This window comes from Hyaena hyaena, unplaced genomic scaffold (assembly GCF_003009895.1).
Source record: "Hyaena hyaena isolate Hyena2069 unplaced genomic scaffold, ASM300989v1 scaffold_53, whole genome shotgun sequence".
Taxonomy (NCBI): domain Eukaryota; kingdom Metazoa; phylum Chordata; class Mammalia; order Carnivora; family Hyaenidae; genus Hyaena; species Hyaena hyaena.
Genome location: NW_024080686.1, coordinates 2,319,154 through 2,333,664, shown reverse-complemented (window position 1 = coordinate 2,333,664; position 14,511 = coordinate 2,319,154). Strand labels below are relative to the sequence as shown.

Genomic DNA, 14,511 nt, shown 5'->3' with positions numbered 1-14,511 from the left:
AACTTGTCTTTGAATTAAAATTGAGAGACTTGGGTTCTACTACAAGCTCTGTCGTTGTAGGACAATCATTTGAGGAAACAGGCAAGCGTTCTTTGTACTATGATTATGTCTTAAGGTTATTTTACTTTAGATTTATGACTGCTATAGAAGTAACAGAAAACTTAAGGAAGGGATATGAAAAGATAATCTTTACTGTGCTCTTCAGAAATATTCTCTCTTAATTAATAGAATATCGACTCACATACGTTTTAGTGGCCCGCTTGTCCTTGGGGGTGGGCATTTTTTTTTAGTTATCGTGATGGTGATTTTATTTTAAAAAACTACTTTATAAAACCGATTTATATTTAGCATAAAAAGATACTAAACAGTTTCAGAAATACACAAAAGAAAGTAACAGTGCCCTCTGCCTACACACAGGCAGGTGTGATTTAAGTAGCCAGAGTACTCTTGTGCATGAAAGATGCTTATAGTTTTTCATTATTATACATCCACCTGTAGTTCTATGTTAATTCCTGAAGGAACACATTGAGAGCCTGGATTTCTGGGCTAACTAGCACGCATATGTGTTTTTAACGCTTTTGTACCCATTTCCAAATTGCCCGACAGAAAGGTAACATCGGAGTGAAGGTCGGCCTGCTGTACAGAGCGTATTGCCTCCCGCCCACCGTTGCCCACGGTGTCCATCCCATTCTGATAATACTGAAAAGTTAGAAATAGCCTCAGAGTATTGATTAAATACAGCGTGGTGGAAATAATAGCTAACAGCCTTTGTTTGCCAGCTCGTGTCCTTAGTTCTTCAGAGATACTAAGTTATCACAGTGATAACCTTTGACGTAGGTACTGCTACTGTATTTATTCTACAGATGGGGAAATATTGAGCAATGGCGTACGTAAGCGTTTAACAATTCTGTTGCAAAAGTACATTTATTTCTAGGGGAACGTGTTCCAAATGTACTGCTAAGTGGAAGAGCAAATCATGCTGTTGTCTACAGAGTTTTATCACATTTTGATAAAAACAGTGATGAGCACGCATGTGGAGTCCTAGGGAAAAATCTGGATGTGTATCACAGTGTCACAGGTAGTTTTGCTTGCCGCTTCAGTTTCAGGAGATTTTAGTTGTTAATCTGTGTGTGTTCAGCTTCGTGATTTTCTGTGCAAGCGTTATAAGCTGTCACCTCTATTATCTGACAGAGGTGGGGTTCTGCAAGGTGGAGCCGGTACAATAAAGAGAATGAAGTACGCATAGTTATTGGACAGGAGGACGGGCTGTCCTTGTTTGCAGACACTGTGACTGTCTGCCTGAGAAACCCAGTTAGAATCCCCTGGAAATCGTCAGAACCTAACATGAGAGTTGAAGAAGTTGGTTATAAAATAAATGTGCAAACTCAGTGGCTTTGAGGTTTAGCAGCAATGCCCAGCAAGAAGGATACAGGGGGGAGCTGTTCTCACTCCTGACCCGAACCTTGTGCCCACCTGAAGAACATGACAAGATTCTGTTAGGAGTCCAGACAGTTCTAGTAAGTAAAGCAGCGCGCAGGACGCCACACTGACAACGCGCTCCTAGAGGTCATTGGGAGCTTTCACCATGTATGCATGGAATATTTTGCCTTTCAGGATAAACAGTTTACCAACAATCTCTGCTTTGAAATTTAATGGAGCCTTGACCATGGCAGTTGGAACATCCACAGGGCAGGTAAATATATTTAAATTGAGAACTTCATTCTTAATGTTGGTATCTCAGAGACACGTATGTGTTGTGGGAAATAATCTGCTCACCGTGGGAACAGAAAATGAGGCATCCGTGTTTTGGCCGGAGTGGAGAGGGTACTCCAGTGTACTGTATTTTATTTATTTAAAAAAAAATTTTTTTTTAATGTTTGTTTATTTTTGACAGGGAGACAGAGCATGAACCAGGGGAGGAGCAGAGAGAGAGGGAGACACAGAATTCGAAGCAGGCTCAGAGCCCGACCCGGGGCTTGACCCCATGAACTGTGGGATCATGCCCTGAGCCGAAGTCAAACGCTTAACTGACTGAGCCACCCAGGCGCCCCCAGAACGCTGTATTTTAGTACCTTGAGAAATCCTGACTCTGGCCTTCATGGTTGGTCTGAGAGGCTCTTGAGCCAGAGCTATAGTGTGGGTGCGCCTCCGGCATTCTCTTGACCATGGTTTAGAACATTTTCCAGAGTGTGTAGAATAGAATTCTGTGGTCTACAAAGTTTAGAATTCTGCCAGACTCCCGCTCTTAGAGGCTCACAGTGCATTGAAATATATATTGAAGGCTCTGAGGTTCCTCTAGACAAGAAATGTGTTTAACAAGTATTTCCAAAACTGATTTGTACAAGGAAGCTTTTTTTCACCGAGCACCACGGACCACACCCCACGCAGTAACCTTAGCGGAGTTAGTGTGACAGGTATGGCTGGAGCAGCTACGGAGGGTTCATTTCATCTTTTCTTTCTTCCCTTCTTTACTTGAAGGCAAGATTCACACACTCGTAAGTCTGTTCTCGGGAGCAGGTCTGAGACCCTCCTCCCAGTGGAGCTAAACTCTGCCGTCCCGGGCTGCAGGGGACCCGTCACCGGGGGCTGAGAGCCAGCCTTCCCAGGCCTCTGGCCTCCAGTGACAGGGCCCAGAAGAGACCTGCCTGCCACCACTGTCTGTCGCTCACCCGTCAGGGCCATCGTCATTAAGCCTTTTGTGATTTCTGTCACTTGCGGTGACAGTGCCTGGTCCATAGTAGCCCTCAGGATATATATTTGGTTTGGTTCACAAACGGCACAGATTCTTAGGAATTTTCTTTTTTTCTCCTTTCTGAGTACAGCTCAGTAGTTCTCCATCTCAGTGTGCCAAAAACTGACTCTCCGGCCACATTCATAGAACCATGCACTCTGAGGGTAATTTAAGAGATTTTTCTAGAGTATTTTTTGCTGTCCGACTTTAAAATCTTTGTGGCCTGAATAAGAGTGTTCACTGTGCTCATCAAAAGGCAATGAAACAAATGGTAGCCATCATTCAGAGTTTTCAAAGTTATTTTTTAAGATAAATATATTTAGTTTGTTTAAACAGAAATATCTTGTTTTCTTTTTAGGTTTTATTGTATGATCTTCGCTCGGATAAGCCATTGCTGGTGAAGGATCACCAGTACGGGCTGCCCATCAAGTCCGTTCATTTCCAGGATTCGTTAGATTTGATTTTGTCTGCAGACTCGCGGATCATCAAAATGTGGAACAAGAACTCAGTACGTACTTTTCTGTTGAAATTGCTTATTAGTGTATTTTTCTAAAGTTCCTTTTCTTTCTGTTGCCTCTTTTGAGTTATGTGAGCCCTTGAGAAGGAGATGCTGGCTCCCGTTCGGCAGCATAGTTGGGAGACACGTACTTCGGTACAGATAATATTCCTGTTTAGTAAAGTAGTCAAGACTGCCTTCTTCCTGCTACGAAGTCTCCTGGTTTGCTAGAACTGGCATGCCTTTTTACGCGTTCGCTTGGGTAGAGAGTAAATCATGTTTTAAAAAACATTGCTCCGTGAGAACCTTCTAGATCCAAGGCTGCCTCACAGCCTCGGGAGAGTTTTTATGAGCTACTAATTACCTTTCGGTGTCAGTGTTATTATGTATCTCAATTTCATACCTTTTAAAACCTGTCTCAAAGAATTGGCTTTTGGGAATGACCCCTTTATAGTAATTCCTTAGAGTGTTTTTTTAAAAAGCAGTATTTTCTTAAAAACATTTGTTGTTCTTTCCCCTCAATTCCGAGTAGCATCTAAAAAGTAAAAGTAACAAAAGCCTGTATTTCTGGTTTTCATCTGCCTATGCTTTTCGTCTTTCCATTTTAAAACTTTAAGTATTTTGAGAAAATAGTGAAAAGTTAGCTCGTCTACAAAATGGGAAAAAATTCACTGAGCATAGCAATTGCTTCTAAGAGTTCTTTGTATTAGTTACAAATGTCTGTGTCGAGTCAGAAAGTGTTACTTCCATTTGATTAAAAAAAATTTTTTTTAGTGTTTATTTATTTTTGAGAGAGAGAGAGGGAGACACAGAATCTGAAGCAGGCTCCAGGCTCTGAACCGTCAGCACAGAGCCTGATGCGGGGCTCGAACTCACAAACAGTGAGATCAGACCTGAGCTGAAGTCGGATGCTCAACCGACTGAGCCACCCAGGTGCCCCCCCATTTGATTTTTTAACTCATTTTTGAGGTGAAGGGGGTGCAGGGTCCAGTGGCCGTGGCGTTAGTGCCCGAGGGCAGGCACCGGTCATTCCCAGGGGCCCACGAGCAGCCTCCTCCCCCCGTAGCTACATCCTGGATTCCTGGCTGCTTGGACCATAGCTTTTGTGTGCACTTTTCATTTGCTCAATTCCCAAAGTATTGACCTTCCTCATTCTGTCTCAAATTAGAATTTGGCTACAGCTTTTCATCGAGTGTGCAGGAGCTGTCCCTCCCCACCCCACCCACCCCGTGCCTTAACTGTACCCTCTCCTTTGCCGTGGGAGCTTCTGGCGATGAGTTCATAAATGCAAGAGCTGGCAGACATTTTCAACACCCGGGCTTGAAATGATCCTGCCGCCGCCGCTGCAAGAAGTTGTGTTTTGGCGGCGTCGTTATGACTAAATCCGCCCTTTTGACCAACACCCAGATTACTTGGTTTTGCTTGACTTGCTTCCCTCATTTCTTTTCTCATCACCTCTTCCCGGTCCCGTCGTAACTCCTGTCTTTTATTTCTCTTTTCCTCTCTTAATTTTTTAAAATCTAGCACATTCCTCCCCTCTCCCCTTTTGCAAATAAAAGTGTGTTCGCCTTTCCCATGTAACTGACTCGTTACGTACTTGGAGGATTTCATTTTGCACATTACTTTATCCCCACTGTCGTACTCCGTCCTGCTCAGGGCTCACGACGTACATGTGGCAGCGTCTCCGTCCTGCTACGACCCCCACCCAGCCTCTGGTCTCTTGTACGAGTTCAGGTGGGGTGGATCTCCCAGATTATGAGAATTTTTCTGAGTTCATGCACAACTTTATTTTAAACTGTACCTGTTGCCGCTTTGAAAACATTATCCACAGAACTGTATTTATTTCCTTGGTTAAGTCACTTTTCCCCCATAGACATGAGTTTCTTCATCTCTAAAGTGAAAGCACTTGACACATGGATAAAAGGAACTCCCTACCGTATTTTAAACTTAAGTTCTGTCCTCTCCATCAGGTGACTTTATTTCTTTACGCAGTACCACGGCCACGGTACCAGTTCTTTACACACAGCCACATGGTTATGTCATAGCTCCGGTTTATTCTCCTTCCTCGGCGTTGCCGAAAGTTGTCTTCCTTTCACTGTTTTAATCACTCCTTTTTTGCCTGTTCTTTTAGGGAAAGATATTTACCTCGTTGGAACCAGAACACGACCTTAATGACGTCTGCCTCTATCCTAACTCAGGTATGCGCCATGTGGTGGTCAGTCATTCAGTGAGGTGAGGCTGAGTTGTGCTTTACTGGGTTTTAAACACATTTCATTTCATTTGTGAAGACGGGGTTTGGCTTGGTCAGGAGTGTTCTTGGGTGTTATATTTACTGGAAGAATCCAGAGCAGGAAGTGGTGTGGGTGATTCAGAAAATGGCGCTCTCCGTGACTCAGCCCTTAGCCAGTGGCTATTAGTAGAAACGTAACAATGTAGAGGTAGGTGGCAGGTGAGATGCTATTTTAGTGTGCTCGGTGCCCTTTTGTGTGATTAGTAATCGCGTGTGGAAATTGAGGTTTGGGAGCTAAAGACGGCTGGGGTTGCCTAGTAACCCACACGGCCTGGGAGGCCACAGGCTCTGGGAGCTTCGGTCTCGTGTACTGTTGCGCAAAGCGCATCGCGACTCTCAGGGTTTTACAATACGCTTGAGACAAATCTGTGAAGAATTTGGGAGCAGGAACGAAAATGAGAATAGTTCCCACTCTCAAGCAGTGTTGCATTCTGGGGACAGACAGACGCAGCTAATTTTGACGGATGGATACAAGGCAAAGCAGGAGAAATCTGTTGTGTCAGTGCAGACGGCACCCCGACAGTGTGTTAGAGAGAGAGCTTCGGCCAGAGAAACTAGGGAGGGGAGATGCCAGGAGATGTCTGTTTGTGTGTGTTTGGAGTGATGAGTGAGACTTACTGGGTGGGGCGGCAAGCTGAGGCCCCCATGTGAGGGGACAGTGTGAGACCGGCAGGCAGGATAGGCTGCGGTGGGGGCCATGGGGTCCTGTCTGTGGCACTTGCGCGGGAGAGTGATGGCGCCTGATGTGCCGGAGCCCTGGTGGTCCGCGGAGCCAGGGTGGAGGCGGCCGGAGTGCTGTGCTGAGTCCTCTGGGCTCGGCCCGTAGTCAGGACCTGGCCAGCTTGTGCTTTCAGAAGACGATTCTGTCTGTCCTCTAAAAGGTACATGGGTTTTGAACCAGCAGTTGGTAGGAAGGGTGCCCTGAGCTGATGGGGAACACGAGACAGAGCGGGTTAAGAGAGAGTGTTGTCTTCTTGGAACATCTGAACGTTAGGAGGCGATTGGACAGTGATAGTGTCTGGCAGAGGGTCTCAAACTTGGGAGCTGTTGGTATCACCTGGGGGGCTCTTTAAAATGACAGATTCCTTGGCCAGGTCCCAGGCGTACCGAGAGTCCCCAGGCGGAGGGCCCAGAAGCTGCTTCCCCGGTGCGCGTGAGGCCCGGCCTGACCCTGCGCCTTGCGGCGGGAGCCAGGTCAGGTGCGCGGTAGGAAGTGCGGTTACACCGCGTGCAGGCTGTTCATCAGAGCTTCTTCCAGAAGCGCGAGTGCTGCCATCACCACGGGGAAGCGTGCAGGGCCGGCCCCGTGTGCGTGCAGGCGGGGAATGTGGAGAAGGAAGGGCCAGCTGAGGAACTTGCCAGGAAAAGAAGGGACGGATGTTGAAGCAGAGCACAAGCAAAGGCACAAGTGGTCCAGTGGTCACCGCTCGGCAAGGTGGAGGGCGACGGAGGCTGAGGCAGGAGGGAAGGAGCAAGTTCTTAAAGGCTCCTGTGCTTCCGGGCTCCTCGATCCCCACGTACCGTTTGATCTTTCCAGAACCCTGTGTAGTTAATGGCACACACGTCTCTTTCTTTTCGCTTGTCTGTCTGTCTTACGTCTTAGGAGGTGAGGACAGTTGGGTACCTGGGCCGGAGTCAGTGGGTCGGCTGGTGCGGGGCAGGGCCTGGGTGGGAAGCTGGAGCCCATGCCCTCCCCGGCTGCATCGGTGTGACAGGCTGTGTGTCTGTGGCCACTGAGAAGATTCTGTTGCGGAGGTGGGGGTGAGGCCCAGGTCGGAGGAGTTCAACAATAATTGCAGACGAGGGTGCTGGGGTCCCAGTAAGAGAGCATCCGATGCCCTGAAACGGGTGTGCGCTGCATTGGAGGAGGAGTAAGTCAGCTGGGATGAGGTTGGAACAAGGTGGTAAGCAGGTTTAGCTGGGATGAGGGGTGAGAGGAAAATTCTTTAAATGTTTATTATTTTTGAGAGAGCGAGAGAGTCAGGGAGGAGCAGGGTGAAAGGGAGACAGAGGATCAGAAGTGGGCTCTGTGCTGACAGAAGAGGGCCCGACGTGGGGCTCGAACTCATGAAGCGTGACATCATGACCTGAGCCAAAGTCAGACGCTTAACCGACTGAGCCTCCCAGGCGCCCCAGAGGGCTGAGAGTTGGAAGGGCCAGCAAGTGCTGAGAGACGGAAGCCGCATGGCCACGCGTGGCCCTTGAGACCTGGCAGCAGGAGCCACCTGAACTGGGGTGTGCTGAGTGTGAACTACTACTCACCAGGTTTCAGAGACCTTGTAGAGGTAAAAAAATCACATGAAATAGATCTTTAATTTTTACATTAGTTACATACTGAAACGAAAATATTTAAGACATACTGGGTTAATAAGATACATTAAAGTTCACATTATCTGTTTTTAAAAATACTGTTTTTAAATCTGCCTGGTAGAAGATGTGAAATCACAGGTGAGTCTTGCATGACAGCTCTGGTGCCCGGCTCTGGCCCAGACCAGGGATCGGTCACAGCGCAGGGCACCGAGGGCCGCGTGCGAGTCTGCGCGGGGCCTGCGCCGTCCGTCACATGAGAGCGGGGCGCTCCTCTGGGAGGCTGAGGACGCCCGCCCCTCTAATGACTCTCGGTCCCCAGGGCTGCCTCCTGTGCAGCCCGTTCTCGCGTTTCCCCAGGCGTCCCCCAGATGCTGTTCGGAGCCAGGCTGTAGTCGGGGCAGAGTCTTTAGTGTCTTTCAGTCCTTGGCAGTTGTGTCCCCCTTCCCCCCCCCCCCGGTTTTTCTTTTTTTTTGCTTTTTCTCCAGGCTCTGGGCGGTAGTCTCGTGGACCGCCCTTCCCCCTGGATTTGCGTGGCTGGTTCATGTAGTGTCACAGACCTTGCGCCCCCAGCCTGTGACTGTGACACACTGCAGGTGAAATACTGTGGGCCAGAGGGGTGCTGGCCCCCCCCCCCCCCCCCCGTAGGCATCCAGGGCCCGTGAGGGGCACCGTGGTCCCTGGGTTAAGGTCACCACCAGGTCTCTTCATTGCAAAGTACGCTTTCTGAGAGATGAACGTTGTGAGTGTGACGGCTTTGAGCAGGACGTCGCTGTCGAACGACGTGTCAGAACCAAATCAAACACAAAAAGTAGCCAAATGGTTTGTTTCCAGGGCTTCGCAGACCCAGTGGGACCAGGGCCCGGGCCGCCGCCGCAGGGTTGCCCGTGAGCGGGCCTGAGTCACGCGCGGCCCTGCCGCCCCGGCCCCGCTCCCCTTCCCTTCAGCGCCGCTCTGGAGGCCGTGGGCTTAATCATCGGGCGCTTAATCATGTTTTAGGAAAGCTCAGTCGTCCCTCTTGCTTTCTCCTCTCACTTACTCATTTTGAAGTAATTAAAGCCGAATCACAACTCCCGTTTTGTAATGTTTTTCTAAAACAAAGATTGCTCAGAATATTGAGAAACGGTCCCGCCTTCCTGGCTCCTGCTTTGTTCCTGCCCTGACTGCTCACTCCGCCGCCTCCACGTCGCCGCGGCGGACACCTGCCCCGCGGGTCAGCTCCGTGACAGTGCGGCGCCCGTGGGGTGCCCGATGTCTGAGCCCCGCCACCTCCGGGGACCGGGGCCACCGCATTTGCGCCACCGGCACAGACAGAAGAAGATGGGCTATGGACTCAGGGAGCCCGAACCCAGGCTGGGTGGACCCGTAAATCCCCGTCCCGTGTCCTCAGCTGCTGTCCAGGGCCCTGGAGACCGCCTGCCCTGCCCTGTGCGACGTAGCTTCCCTCTGTGTCAAGTGTCCTCGCCCGACACAGGAAAGAGCAGTGCAAGTCACCTGCATGTGTCCTCGGTGCCCCACGCAGTGACACCCCAAGCTCTGTAGTGAGGTCGGCAGTGGGGCACTCAGGGAGGAGCGGCCCGGCCTTTCCTCCCTGACCCGGTTCCGTCCTCACAGCGCGTCTGCCCGAGCTCTTCAAGGCACCGGCCGCTGCCGTGGTTTCTGTGTCAGTGTTTCTGAAGGACTGAGATTTTGTCTTCCTTTGTCTGTAAATATCTGATCCATTACAGACGGGTACTTTTGTGAAACGTGGTAGAGACACGTCACAGCAAAGGGGTCACACGTGGCCGGCTCACTGCGGTGCCACGTCACAGTGTGGCTTTCCGAATTCTTCCTTCCTGACCCTGCACACACCGCCTGGCCAGGGGCCGGTTGGCGGGGTGGGCCTGGGGGCGTAGTGAGTGGCCCCGGCAGACAGCGTTCTCTCTGGTTTTGAACTCTGGGCTTCAGTGCGTTCCTTAGCCCCTGCAGCACATGCGCGTGAGAGTCCGTATATGCACGCTTCCGGGAGGGTGCCTCTGAGTCACCCCCTTCTCCTGCCTCAGCTGCATGTTGGGCCCCTCGGGACACCTGACACCTCGCTCTACGGTGTTGCTTCAGACTGGATGTGCGCTCTTTTGACTCTAGGTGCTCTTGAGCGTTTCCTTCTCTTTTAAAATTGGTGTCGGGGCACCTAGGTGGCTCAGTCGGTTAAGTGTCCGACTTCGGCGCAGGTCATGATCTCACAGCTTGTTGAGTTCGAGCCCTTCATTGGGCTCTGTGCTGACAGCTCACAGCCTGGAACCTGCTTCCGATTCTGTGTCTTCTCCCTCTTTGCCCCTCCCCCACTCCTGTTCTGTCTCTGTCTCTCAAAAACGAATCAATGTTAAACAATGTTAATTGATGTTATCATTGTTCAGGAGCATCACTGTAAAGGAAACTTAAAGGAGAAATCGTAAGGCCACAGTCTCTTCACAAGTACCGTTAATGACTCACACGAGAGAAGTTCTTGTGTTAACCTCACGTTTGTGTGTTCTGTCATCATCCTCACGTCAAACGCACGCACGTCTTTTGCCTTCCAGTTGACATGACGTTAACAGTTTTCCTGTTGCTCTATGGTGTTGACATTTGCACTTTTGAAATTCTTGTTACTTTCCCACGCAGGGAGTCTTTGTTTTATCTTAGTTGGTATTGTGGTTTTAGAGTTCTGCGCTCCCCGGGCCCTGGAGTCAGCCGACTCTCAGCTACTCCTTCCCAGCGATGCGGTGACCTTGGGCAGTTATCTAACTTTGTGAGGCTCCGCTGTTATCTGGAAATACAGTTCTCCTCTCTTGCCTGGGATCGTCTTCATTTCTGCTGAACTTTTTTCCACTATTTTGATTTTTTTTTTCCCTTCTTGTCCTTGGGCCTGGCCAAGGTTGCCTGTTTTTCTCATTCATAACTGGTTTTCCTCCTGACCTTCCCTGCTTTAGTTTGGTAGTAGGTCAGCTTGCATCATTGTCCGTATGTGGCCGAGTGAGATCCCGATCCATTGAGGAAAACAGTCCGCTGTGTCCAGTCTGGGCTCTTCAGGGTAATGGGATGAGAGCCCTGCCTGTGGTTGGGCAGGCGTGATTGTGTCTCCTTGCGGAAGGCACCCTGTTGAATGATCCCTGTTCAGAGCCAGGCCAGAGAAGCCAGGCTGAGGGAGCACCTTTGGCAAGAACCTTTCTGGTTGTCATCTGTCTCCTCAGTCCCCAGAACAGCTTCTTTCCCCGTGTCTAAAGGGCATAGGAGAAGGTTTGGCTCTAAGAGTCTCTGGCTTGTGACAGCGCACTCAATCCCCTTGAACTTGTTTTTCTTTAGATCCATAAAATAAGGATGCCGTTGTTTCTTACTTCAGAGATTTGTTGCGCGTTCACCAAGATAGTATCTGTGAAGGTGCTTACCAACTTGTGAGGAACTCCCCACACGGTTGCTGGTTCCAGCTGTGCTGAAGGGCGTCGTTCTGGAAGGGGCTGTGAGCGCCGGAGCCGCCTCAGGAGGCTTGTGGGGAGGAGTGGGCTGCAGGTGGCAGTGGGCAGAGAACAAGACGGGGAACACGGTCTCCCTGGTCCCGTGCCGGCAGAGCGGGGTGCCGTCGTGGGATGCCAGGAGGTGTGCCCATCCTCTGTTCTGCTTTCTCAAATACGGATCCTGAGAAGACTAAATCACTAAGCCCTCTGTTGGTTGAGGCTGTCCAGGTCCCCCGGCGGCGGGGTTCTTGGGGGAGAGTCAGGGTGTGGGATCGTGTGTAGGTCTCTCCTGGTGTGGCCACGCACGGCCTTCCCCTTGAGTCACACACTCGGTTTTCCGCTCAGGTGTGAGGTTTCACACAAACCTTGGGAACTGCTTTGCGTGGCATCCATTTTGCGGCAGATGTGTTGCCTTGCTTCTTGGATTCCTGATGAACAGAAAGAAGCCTTTGTTCTTAATTTCTTCAGTTTATTTTTGTAACTAGTGTTCCAGAAGTACGTTCTGTCCGTGTGCCCGAAGCTTAAAACTGTCCTTTGAAAGGTGACGGCAGACTTCCTGTTGGCCTGGGCACTGATGATGGGCATGCCTGTCTCCTTGGCTAGTACAGCCGCAGCCCGCAGCCGGGGATGTTGTGAAGAACTCCATGGTGCTTCAGGCGCCCCGTCTCGGAGGACCTGGCACCCGGGTGCGGCTTCCTCCATGCACTGTCTTCCGGGCACCCGGAGCACCCGTTCCAAGCGTGAAACAGATGGAAAAGGGCACCTTTCTTTTCCCCGTGTGTTTACTCTTCTCATTGTGCTTATTTTTAGGAATGCTCCTTACGGCCAGTGAAACCCCCAAGATGGGCATCTATTACATTCCGGTAAGTGGCACAGCAGGAATTACGGTAAAACTAGGCCAAGCACAGGTAGTTTATTTTTAAACGGGAGGTCCCGAGGGCCTTCGGGTCTGTCTGCGGCTGCGCAAATGAACTGGTGGCTTCACTCGCTCCGTGGAGCCCGGGAAAGAATGCTTCCCCGCTGTTTCGTGGGAAACTGCTGCTTCATGTCCTGTTAAAGGAGACATTAGGAGGTGGTCTTTGCTCTTCAGATTTACATTCGGATTTGTTTCCAAGTATTTCGGAATCCTGAGCTTTAAGCCATTAGCGATCAGGTGACCTGGTTCTCAACCAGCAGCCTGTGCTCTTAAGTCGTGTCGTCCTTTCTCGTACCAACAAGTTAGGCCTGTGCAGCCGGTCCCAGGCGGGCCTGCTCGGGGCTGGCACACAGCCAGCCCGGCTTTGTTCTCCTTTAGGGATTCTTCTCTTGCGCGTGACGGAAGCTTCCCTCGCTGTACCTTTCAGATGACAGTGAGAAAGACGCGTGGGGAAAGAGGGTCTCCTGAGCAGAAGACAGCATGGTACACAGCTGGCACTCACTCCTGCTACGGCCGGCAAACAGCTCCCTTTCTGAGATTTGGGGAGTGGGGGGAGGAGTGAGGACTGTTCCGGAGCAAGACTTGAGGGACGTGAAGCCTGTAACTGCTGGCAGCCTCCGTCTGGGAGACTTCTTCAGACCGACCGTGGTTCTTTTGAAGTAGCTGAATGGTGTGTGTATTTCCCCCAAAAAGTGCGCTGGCGGATGTCGACTTCCTGTGGCTTTGGAAAGCCGGCAAGTTGTTGAAAGCGCTTGGTTGTTAGTGAGACAGAGGCCGTTCCAGCAGCAGACTTGTCTGAGTTGTCCTTCGTTCCCTCTCCCCTGGCCGCCCAGCTGCTGCATCTGTTTTCCTGACACCGTCCCTCCCGTGTCTTCGTGCATCCGGGGGGCATGTTTGTCGGTTGCATCCGCTGTGCGTCAGGCCCCATCGCGACGTCGGCAGCCTCACACGGTGTGTGGAGCGCTGCCCCTTCCGTGAAGCAGTCCGCGGGCGGGGAGGGAAGAGAGGCAGGCCAGGGGAGGACCTCTGTAGGGGGAGGAGGGAGGGCGCTCGGGGTGCGGGGGCTCAGGAGCCTGCCCGGGGCGCACTTCCCAGGAGAGACCTGGGGGTGGTGACGTTCACAGGGTGGAGAGCGTGGGTGCAGAGCGCGAGAGAGAGCTTGGAAGTAGAGGGAACGGTGTGCAGACGTCAGGGAGAAAGTCATCCACATGGCTGAGCCCTAGAGGGCGGGGCGGGGTCTCCTGGGGCCCACGCGGGGGGGGGGGGTGGTCGTGGACAGGCGCTAAGCAGGGGAGCGATGTGGTCAGATGTGCGTCTGGGGAGGATTCTCATGGCTGCTCGGTCAGGTGGGATGAGGCCATAGCCACGTGCCAGAGAGACACGGTGCCTGTTTCCTGTGCTCGGCTTCCCTTCTCGGTGGCCGTAGCCTTTTGGGTTCTGGGGTCTGAGAGGGGTCTGGACCGGCAGGCGGTTGTTTCAGAGGTGTGTTGTTCTTGCGTTGCCACTTGGCACGTCTCAGAGGTACCTGTGGAGGTGGGCTGGTGTAGCTTTGCCTCGGTCCTGCACACGCGGTCTTCCAGAGGGACAGAGTCCATCAGCTCACCCCCTAAACCTGCTCACCCCGAGGCAGGCCCCGCTTCCCTCCCTCTTTGGAGAGCTTGCTGTGCGTTGGCCTTTAGTGTTCGCCCGAATGGTGTTGCTGTCCTATGCAGGGGTGGCTTTGCCGTGTCACCAGTGGACTCAACCAGGGGAGGGGGACGGAGGGCCAAGCCAGGGCACGTGTGGCTGTCAGGAGGCCTGCCGAATGGAGAAGGAGCCGCAGGCCACGGAGCCTCTCAGTGTAGACCTGGGAGGGGGCAGACCTGAGCACTTGCGCAGGGAGGCCACCTTCCCAGGCCGTGCGTGGCTGGGGCCACTGGGCAGAGAATTGGGAGGTAGCGCTTGGCAGTTGATGGGACGTGGAGAGTAAGCAGGGAAAACCAAACGCGGCGGCCCGGTTTCTGCATGGGTAAATGTGTGGACGAGGTGGAGGAGGGTGGGGAATATTAAAAACTTTTCTCCCTTTGAGGGGTGCCTGGGGGGCTCAGTCGGTTAAGCTTCTGACTCTTGGCTTTGGCTCAGGTCGTGATCCACGGTTCATGAGTCGCAGTCCCCTCGTCGGGCTGTGCTGACAGCGCAGGGCCTGCCCAGGTCCCCTCTCCCCGTCTGCCCCTCCCCTGCTCATGCACTCGCACTCTCTCTTTCCCTGTCCCTGAAAATAATCTTAAAAAAGGTATTTTCCCTTTGGTATCATGTTCTACG

At 51.7% G+C, this 14,511-nt stretch overlaps 1 protein-coding gene across 1 annotated transcript in view; it reads left to right on the top strand.

Moving 5' to 3' along the window:
- The window catches only part of NOL10 (nucleolar protein 10), an 83,929-nt gene that overhangs the window by 19,811 nt on the left and 49,607 nt on the right, over positions 1-14,511 (top strand). Inside the window, exons 10-13 of the mRNA XM_039231076.1 lie at positions 1,615-1,693; positions 3,090-3,239; positions 5,359-5,425; positions 12,105-12,157. Of these exons, the coding sequence (XP_039087007.1) occupies positions 1,615-1,693; positions 3,090-3,239; positions 5,359-5,425; positions 12,105-12,157 (349 nt within the window). The remainder of the gene's footprint in view (positions 1-1,614; positions 1,694-3,089; positions 3,240-5,358; positions 5,426-12,104; positions 12,158-14,511) is intronic.